We start from the raw sequence: 9514 nt of genomic DNA, 5'->3' as shown, positions 1-9514 counted from the left end.
GGTGGGGCTGCAGGAAGGTCACTTCCTCCAGCCGGCCGCCCGCCTCGGCCGCGGCCAAGTCCTCCTCCACCGCGGCGTCGTCGATCGCGTCCGCTGTGAGCGGCAGGCCGGCCTCCGTCTCGGGCATCCCAGCCTCCGTGAGCTGCGTCCACGGGAGAGAGGAGCGCGTCAGAGCCAGGCGGGGTCCTCGCCCCCACAGCCCCGGGCCCTCGACAACCGGCCCCACACGCTTCCTCGGGGGTGGGCACCAGGCACTGCAGAGAGCACTGCCTTCAGGGCATTTGCCGAGAGAGTTCCTGTTCCCCTCATTCCTGGTTCATGGACAAACGCACCCAACCACCAACCAGCCGGACACACTGACTTCCAATGTCACATCAAGTCCACCCCCTGCCCTGCAATGAGGTCGGGTGGCTCCTGGCACAGAGCCCCCAACCCTGAGCAAACAGGCCCTGATGGCACAGCACTGGCCGGAGGGGCCTCTCCCAGGACAGATCAGGAGACCCTGCCCCCAGCCCGATGCCCCGCCCCGCCCGGAGGCCCCGCCCCCAAGGCCAGGCTCAGCGCTTGGTCTCCCACCTTCCATCGCTGGGCCTCTAGCCGCTCCTCCTTCAAGCGCAGGCGCAGTTTCTCCCGCCGCACCCGGGTCTGCTCCTGTGCAAACTCCGCCAAGGAGAAGCGGCGGCAGGCGTTGTGGCGAGGGGCCATGCCCAGAGTGCAGCCCCCGCGGCTGGGCACGCTGGTGAAGCCCTGGCACCGAGGGAAGTAGAAGACAGTGATCCCGTCGAAGGTGACGCGGCCCGGGCGCTTCCGCGGAGCCCTCCTGAGGATGGAGGGGGCTGGAAGGCAGGGAAGGAGAGGCAGGGCATTAATTCTCTGGGAGGGAAGGCATAACCCGGGAGGATGACGAGCTGCCTCTCCTCACACTGCTCCCCTGATCTCCTACTCGGAAGAAAGCAGTGGATCTGAATGGATCTGAAGAAATGGGGCCAGCCTGGCTGGGATTGGAGCTGGTACATTTGAATGCCACGCCTAGGTCAACAAGGGTTTACTGTTATATACCAGTCCAAATGAGAGAATTTGTCAGATTCTGTAGTTTTTTATTATTGATTTGCGGGAACTCTTTATATATGACATTAGGGATATTAATCATCTAATCTGTGCAAACAGTTTAAATTTTTTTAATGTTTATTCATTTTTGAGAGATGCAGAGAGACAGAGCATGAGCAGGGGAGGGGCAGAGAGAGAGGGAGCCACAGAATCTGAAGCAGGCTCCAGGCTCTGAGCTGTCTGCACAGAGCCCAAGGGGGGGCGCGGGGGAAGCCCAAACCCATGAACCCTGAGATCATGACCTGAGCTGAAGTTGGATGCTTGGCCAACATAGCCACCCGGGCGCCCCTTTAGTCTTTTATCTTTGTTCGAGGTGTTTTACAAAATAACTTCTGAGGCTATATAATTAAAAACATATTGATCTTTTCCTTAATAGCTTCTGCATTGTGGAACATGCTTAGAAAGGCTATTATTTGGGATTACCTTTCTAAATTATGGATTGTATACTGATTAGTAAGCTCTGTATTTGGTATCTTCTGTACACATTTGGTATACAATTCCTTTTTATTATATTGAACCATAGGCAATTACCATAAAGCAGTTGAATATTACCAACTTCATGTATTTCAACTGAACATATTATTTTGTCTGTCTCAATCCAATATATAGAATTCTTATTCTCTCCGCTACCTGAGTATTACTTACTGAACAATGTTAATTAATAGTGATGACAGCCTCCTCGTCTTTTTCTTTAGTTAGACTGACTGCTTCCAATATTCCCTCCTTAATCAGAATGCCAGCTTCTGGGTGGAGACATATTTTTTAAATCATTTAAGGTAGCACCCACTTATCCCTACTTATCAAGGGTCTTATCCAGAAGGAACGGTACATTTAGCACATGTTCTCTGACATCTACAATGGCTCTCATATTTTTCCTTCTCTGACAGTCATCATTGTAAACTATAAGACTGGATTTTATAATATTAAACCATGCTTGTATTTCCGGAATAAACCTACAGTAGATTAGTCAGCATACTGTTAGATTCTATGAGCTACGAATCACACTCTTTTTCTGGCATAATATAAAGATGTACATACAGTCCATACACAAAGACACCAACCAAATCTGTCTGGGGGTGCCTGGCTGGCTCAGTCAGCTGAGTGTCTGACTCTTGATTTCAGCCTAGGTCATGATTTCATGGTCATGAGATCAAGCTCCGCATCGGAGCTCAGCATGGAGCCTGCTTGAGGTTCTCTCTCTCTCCCTCTGCCCCTCTCCCCTGCTCTCAATCTAAAAATACAAAATATGTCTAAAAGGGTTCCTTGGGGTTGGGGGCAAGAATAATGAAAACAAGGTGAAGGAATACTGCTGTCTTTGTAGTTTGACATCAAAAATACCTGGGGGGCCGCCTGGCTCGCTCAGTCAGTTGAGCATCTGACTTCAGCTCAGGTCATGATCTCATAGTCCATAGGTTTGAGCCCCATGTCGGGCTCTGGGCTGACAGCTCGGAGCCTGGAGCCTGCTTCAGATTCTGCATCTCCCTCTCTCTCTCTGCTATCCGCCCCCACTCATGCTCTGTGTGTCTCTCTCAAAAATAAATAAACTTAAAAAAAAAAAAAAAAAAAACTAGGGAAAAAAACCTTTCCACTATGTTCAGGCAAGGCCAGACAGCATTTTGACGGGACAGGAGAGGGACCGGCCCGACAGGCCCCACGGTGCAGGAGTGTGGGGCGTGGGCCCGCGGTGGTTCGGGAGGTAGGACAGGGTGTGCGGGCTGGAGAAACGAATCTGGAACAGAAGGGAGGAGCTGCAGCCAGAGGCCCCAGGGCCACTCTGAGGAGCTCCGTCCTGCCCGGAGTGACTTATACCGGAGTCCTGAGGTCAAAGGTGACTCTAGCCGGCCCTGGACAGGGGACATTCCTGAGTAAGCACTGTATTACGGGACGTGGACAAGGTGGGGAGCCCAAGGCGCGGGGACACGACCTCCAGGGGCCAGAACGGCTTTGCCGGGGCCTCCCAATATTCATCCCCAGGAAGGAAGAAGGGGTGTGGTGGTTCCCTGGGGGTGGGGGAGACACTCACGGGTGAAACTCTGGGGGCCACAGCAGTCACGGTCGGGCAGAGGTATCTGATCCCAGGGGCCCTCCTCGTCGGAGTCCCAGGCCAGGGAGACGGAAGAGCTCGGGGAGCAGGAGCGAGAACGGCGGCCCGAGGACGACAGGGAGGAGGAGGAGGAGCACAGTGAGGACGAGTCCTCATCCAGCTGGTCAAACTTCCTCTTGAGCGGCCCAGTCATGGTGGCGGCGGGGGCACGGCCAGCCTGGAACGGAAAGGAGAGAGCTCTCAGCCGGAGGCCCGAGGGAGGCCAGGCGGCGGTGCTCCAGCCTCACTCCACGCTCCCCGTCCCCTGCAAGGGGTCCCAGGCCGTGCCCTTGACCCTGGGTGCAGGGGGCCTCCCTCCACAGGCAGGAGCCCAACCCTGCCCCTGGCGCTTGCGGGCCCCCAGCACCACCTTCCCGGGACACCAGCAGGCACCTTCCCCACCACCCCCTACAGCCCACCTACACACACGCCTACACCAGGGCCCCAGACGGACCCGCAGACCTCCGCGCAGGCTCGCTCCCTCCCCGACGGGAGTCCTGGGGGCTGACTCACTGGCTGGCTGATTCACACGGCTCGCATCTGTGTGCCTTTGTGTGTGTGAGGCCGTCTGCCGCAGCCGCACAGCCCTGGGGTGGCTCCCTCCTCCTCCCCCTTCTCCTCCTCCCCCAGCGCACCCCCGACACACCACCCTGCACACACACATGCTTACACACCCCGCGCACACACTCACACTCCCTCCCCCTGGGCCAGGCTGACCAGGGCACTCCGGAAAGCAGGCTGGCTTTGACACTGGCCCCGATTCCCAGACCCAGGACTTTCCAGAGCCCCTCCTCCACGAGACGGAGCCGCTCAGACTTTCCCTCAGAAACCCCCGCCCCACAGAAGTCCCCTGCCTCCAGGCCTGGCTGTGCCTCTCTGTCCTCTAACAACTCCTGTCTGAGTCTGAAAATCCGTCTACATGATGCCACTACTCCAATATCTAACTCCGTTTGTTTGAATTAACTTCCTAGGGAAATTATTTTTTTCCCCTTAAAATAAAAAAGAAAACAGCACAACTCTTGGTGAAACCGACCGGTCAGGATGGTGCTCCAGTCTCTCCTGTTTGTAGCCTGGTGACGTGGGCCACCTGAGGTCCCACGCCTTCCTGTGGCCTCCCCTCTTGAGGGTCGCAGCCCTCCCACGCCTGGCTGGCTTCGGGGAAGGGGGTGCCTCAGGAATCCCGGAAGGACTGAACTACCTTGCCCTGTCCTAGCACTCAGCCCTGGGCCCCAGGAGGTCACCAGGAGGAAGGGGAAACAAAGCAGAGGCCCCAGAGCTGGGAGCCCCTCCCCCACTGCCATCACAGGAAATGAAAACAGGAAAAACCAACCAGCAGGCTGGCCATCTCCCCTACTCAGGTGGCCTCTCTAAAGGCCCCTGTCCCCTTCTGCCAAGCCTGCCACAGTGTCTGGATCCCAGACCCAGAGGGTGTGCGGGCTGCGGACTTACTGGATAAAACTTGTCCCAGGGCCGGCCGCCCCTACAGGCAGAAGTCAGAGAACCCCCCTCCTTGCTAACCTTTCACACTGCCCCGGGTTAAGAGGACGCACAGGTGCTTCCGGGGGCTTCTCGGCGGGTAGTTTCTGAGGACTGGCACCCTCCCCCCAAAACCACAGACAAAAACAAGCCAGCTCCCAGCTGACCTGCAGGCAGGAGATGGGGGACTCATGACCGGGCGCACACGTATACACATGTGCAGACCCTGGACACGCAGAGACGCACGCACGCAGGCAGGGCACACCCCCACGGCCTGCCCCTGCCGGCCCCGCTGGGAGACCCCATCCTTCCCCCAAACTCCAGATGCTGCCTACAGGGTGCTGAATGCCTAATCACATGCCCAAGCCCAAGGCCCACCCCCGCCAAAACCAAATGCCCACTTTTTATCTCCGCCTGGCTGTCCCTTAGAAACACAGAATTCCATAGGCCCCACATCGAACCCGTTCCCCACCCCCCCGCCATCTGTTCCTCTTCCTGTGTTCCCTATCTTAGTAACGGCACTGCCACCCACCCAGTTACTCAAGCCAGAAGCCTGCAGCCATCCTCAAGCCCTCCCTCCCTCCCCCTGCAGCCACATCCAGGCACCCAGCCCTGTGAGCGCACCGGGCGCACCCCGGCTCACTCACCGCCCGCAAGGCCAGGCACGGACCCGGGAGGCGCCGGGGCAGGGGGCCCGCAGCACAGCGCTAACAACCTTGGCTCCAGAACCAGGCTGCCTGCACTGGAGCCCTCGCTTGGCTGTGACTGGCCTGCGCAATGGGTCAAGGTCCGTGGGCTCTCCGTTTCTCTGGTCCTTTGCCTCAAAGCCTCAGAGGGCTGGGGGGGTTACAGGAATCCGGACGTGTCAAGTTCTTAGCAGCGGTAAGTGCCTAGTGAACATGCCAGTCTACACGGCAAGAGAAGCGAGCTCCTCCATGCACACGTGTGAGTCTCGGTGATGTCACGGGGGATGAGAGCAGCCAGACACGAGAACACATGGGAACCAAGTTCAAGGAAAGGCAAACCCAGTCAGTGATGCTACAAGTCAGAATAGGGGGATGGGGGGATGCACTAGGGACAGTCATGGGGAGGGGGGGCTCTTGAGATGTTCTGTGTTGACCTAGCTAGTGAACCCATGAACGTATAAACCTAAAAACTCATCTAGCTGTATGTACACGTTGGATTCGTCTGCTTTATGCATTTTTTTGTACATCTCCTTCAACCTTAATAGTGTATTACCCTATGCCTCTGTCCCCACTGCCACCACTCCATGCCCCCACCTCGCCTCTGCTCCTCCCATCCCCCACCAGCCAGAGTGGTCCTCCTAAGCCCAGTGGCTCCCTGCCCCCCTCCCCCAGCCCCATGCTCAGGAAAGCTGGCCCTTCGAATCAAGCCTAGAATTCCACGGGAGGCTGAAGCAGGCCTGGCGGCTGCCTTTCCACCCCCCCCCCCACCATATTCCCGCTGAACTTGCAGTTCCCCTAATTGCCATGACCTGCCCGCCTCCTGGCCTTTGCACAAGCTGGAACCCAGCCTCACTCTCTCTCCTTTAATAGGCATTTCCAAGAGGGCCTCCCTGAAACCTCCACCCCTCACTCCTGACTACACGCCTCTCTGGGCTCCCACGGGCCCCGAGATTCCCCTATTCTGGTCACTGCTGCGCCCTCCTCTCCGCCTGGCCATTACTGTGCCCAAGCCTAGAGCAGTCTGGCATAGAGAAGGCACCTGCGGACTAGCAGGGGCGGACCTCTGGGGGGTGACTGCTCTGTGTGATCTCCTGGTCCTGTCAGTTAGCTGGGGGGTGGGGGGTGCCATGCCCATCCCCCAGCCTGTGCCAGAGGGTTGAGCCACAGAAGGGACTTAGAAGCACGGGCTGCAGACAGGTGCCAGTACAGGCACCTCAGAAGCAAACAAACAGATATCAGGGAAGCAGGTTTAAGCAGGACGCCCGGCTCTGCCTCAGGCCTGTCTACAGAACTGGAACTCAAGGTGAGGGGGTTGGACGCTCCAAGGCTGCAGACAAAGAAACAGGGACACAGGTGAGCTCCCAGCGGTGAACCCCCCACCCCGGCAGGATGTGCAGGCAGGATGTGCAGACCCGTAAAGCCCCCGTTCTCTGCCCTGCCGCTCCTCTGGGGTGGAGGGAGGGGGAACAGCCCTGGGATCTCTGTGCGGCCCTGTCCGCGCTGGGAATCCAGAGGCAGAAGAGAGGCAGAGGCAGGAGATGAGACTCAGCCAGAGACAAGGACAGGCCAAGTCAGAAAAAGGAATGAAAGATACTGAAAGAGTCCAAGAAAAGTGTCAGACAGTGAGTCAGAGGGGGGGGGAGGGGCCCTCAGCAGCTCCCCAGGAATCAGGATCCCAACCATGGCACTGTTCCCAGGGTGAACACAGCCCCCTCCTCGGGTCCTGGCGGAAGGAGAAGCGGTTCCCAGGAGCTGACTCAGACAGACCACACCCCCGGAGGAGCCCCCGACAGGCCCTGGCCCTGACTCCGAGAGAGCCAGGCTTCTTCCGGGACCTGCCTGGGCGCGGAGAGCCAGGACAGCCTCCTGTCACCACACACCGGAGCTGAGAGCTCGGATGAAGGGGTGACGCTTCCCCACTCTACTACCCACAACTACCTACACATTCAGGCCACACAGTGTGATTCCAGGGAAGGCCACCTCAGCCTGGGCACCAGGCCAACAAAGGCTCGTGGGGGTCAGGGGAATGTCTCAGGGCCTCTGGGAAGTCACATCAACTTCTCTGTGCCACTCAGCAGTCCCAGCACCCCAGCCCCCCGGCCACAGCCGTTCGGGGAGAGGGTCCTCCTCTGGGAATCTGAAGTATGTGTCCTTTAACCTCAGAGCCCCAGGCCTCAGGCAGGCCAGAACCCCTAACACCGGAGGTCACACAACCCCAGACTCTCAGGTACGACTTCCTGCGACAAGGAGAAGGCATCTGGAGTCCCTCTGGCCCTCACCAGGACGGGCCAGAAAGACAACCTGGGCAGCACAGACAGGATGGACAGGAAGCCTTACACAGCCCTCCCCCCACCCCTCTGAAAGTGATCTGGGGGGGAGGGCACAGTTCCTCAGCCTTGGCCTCCTGGGCCTGGCACTGGGCAGGTGCCAAATGTTGGCTGGCTACAGAAGGCAACTGCTCCTTCAGAAGAGAAACCGCACCTGACAGCAACCACTTCCTCCCCCAGCGAGGCCTCCTTCCTTCTCATTCATTCATTCAACACCTATTTACCGAGCTCCTATACTATGTCAAGCACTGTGCCAGGCACTTGGGCACACAGGGAGAGAGCAAGACCTACACTAGCTGCAGTCTTCCAGCTTTTGAATCTGGTGGCAAGGAATGTGTCGTTACAAAACGGAGGTGAGTGCTGGGGCGCCAGGCCAGAGGCAGGGGAGCTGAGGGTAAGAACAGTCGCTCGGAGCAGAGGAGGTAGGAAGAGCTCCAAGGGGGGCACGGCCAGGGCGGGAGGGCCCGGGTGGGGAGGGGGAGGGGCGTCCCGCGGCAGGTCCCGGGAGCCGGGCGGCCGGCAGGCTTTAGCCCCAGGGCACAGGAAGCTGCAGCAGGGTTGAAGTAGGGAGTTGACAAAGCCAGATTTGCATTTTAAAAAGACGGCTCCCTCCCGGATCGGAGGGGGTGTGACGAGCTGGGCCGGTGCCCGGGGTAGGTGAGAGAGGACAGGACAGCGAGGGCGGAGGAGAAACGGCACCAGACCTGCAAAACTCTGGACGCGGAGGTGGCAGAGGTCTGTGATGGCAAGGGCCCGGGGGCGAGCGGAGGAGGCCCCGTCCCGATGGCTGTGAGGCCGAGGAGCGGAGGTGCGGAGTGGGCCGCGGGGCCGGGGCGGGCTCCTCCAGTGTCAGGAGTGTGGGCCACGCGTGTGACTGTGCCAGGGAGCAGGAGTGACTAAGTGTGTGACGGCTGCTGTGGCTCGGGCATCCAAGGGTGCGTGCCTGCGGGGGGGAGGGGCCCTCCGGGGGAGGGGGGAGAAACTGAGGACCCGGAGGAAGGCCGTGCTGGGGAACGGAGAAGTGCGTAGGAGCGCGCCTACGTGTGCCCGCGGGTGTCCGGCGGGGCTGCGCCCGTGACTCACAGCGGTGGCCTCCGCGTGTGACGGTGACTGACAAACAGGTGAGCGCACGACACAATCCCTCCTCCCTCCGCCTCCCTCCCCCCGGGGTCCGTGACTCACGGAGCCTCACTCCTTCTGGCTCTTCCCTCCACTCCCTCCCTGACCCCTGCTGGCCGGGGGCGCCGGGCTCGGCACGCGCCGCAGCCCTGGCGCCCGCCCCCGGGGGGAGCCCGAGAAGGAAGGCGACAAATGTCACCTGCTCTGGCCACGCGAGGAACTTCTAAAAAGTTCCCAGGCAACTGGGTCAAAAGGAAACTCGCCCGTGGACGCGCGCACCCCGTCACCTAGCCACCCGCGCCGACCTTGACTCGACCGTCACCCGCGCTGAGCTCGGGGCGCCGCGACTTCTCGGGGTACCCTCGGCGGCGCGGGGGAGGGGAGCGGAAAACCTGCCACTCTCGCCTCCCCGCCTCCTCTCCCCGGACGCCGGCCAGGCGCGCAGTCAGGGGCCGGGCCGGGTCGTCCCGGCCGCCCCCGCCCCGGTGCCCCGCTCAGGGAAGCGGAGGACAAGAGGCCAGGAACCGGAGGGGCGCAGCCCCCCGCGCGGGACGCCCCCTCCCCAAGGTTCCAGACAGCCCGGCCCGCGGCTTCTCGGTGCTCACCTGCGATCTGGACGCTCGCCAAGGGCACCGATGAGACCCGCGTCCCGGCCGGGGACGCCCCGCGTGCCACGACCCCGCGTGCGCTCCGCCGGGCAGCAGTCTGCCCAGCCG

At 60.0% G+C, this 9514-nt stretch overlaps 1 protein-coding gene across 1 annotated transcript in view; it reads right to left on the bottom strand.

Moving 5' to 3' along the window:
* CSRNP1 (cysteine and serine rich nuclear protein 1) overlaps positions 1-9508 on the bottom strand; it is an 11831-nt gene extending 2323 nt beyond the window's left edge. Inside the window, 4 exon segments of the mRNA XM_029940536.1 lie at positions 1-142; positions 577-836; positions 3131-3368; positions 9404-9508. The exon segment at positions 1-142 is cut by the window's left edge and continues 174 nt beyond it. Of these exon segments, the coding sequence (XP_029796396.1) occupies positions 1-142; positions 577-836; positions 3131-3344 (616 nt within the window). The 5' untranslated portion in view covers positions 3345-3368; positions 9404-9508.
* Between the last annotated feature and the right edge of the window lie 6 nt (positions 9509-9514).

The sequence above is a fragment of the Suricata suricatta genome, chromosome 5, assembly GCF_006229205.1.
Source record: "Suricata suricatta isolate VVHF042 chromosome 5, meerkat_22Aug2017_6uvM2_HiC, whole genome shotgun sequence".
In the NCBI taxonomy this organism is placed as follows: domain Eukaryota; kingdom Metazoa; phylum Chordata; class Mammalia; order Carnivora; family Herpestidae; genus Suricata; species Suricata suricatta.
The sequence above is the reverse complement of the archived record's forward strand: the minus strand, read 5'-3'. Positions and strand labels throughout refer to the sequence as shown.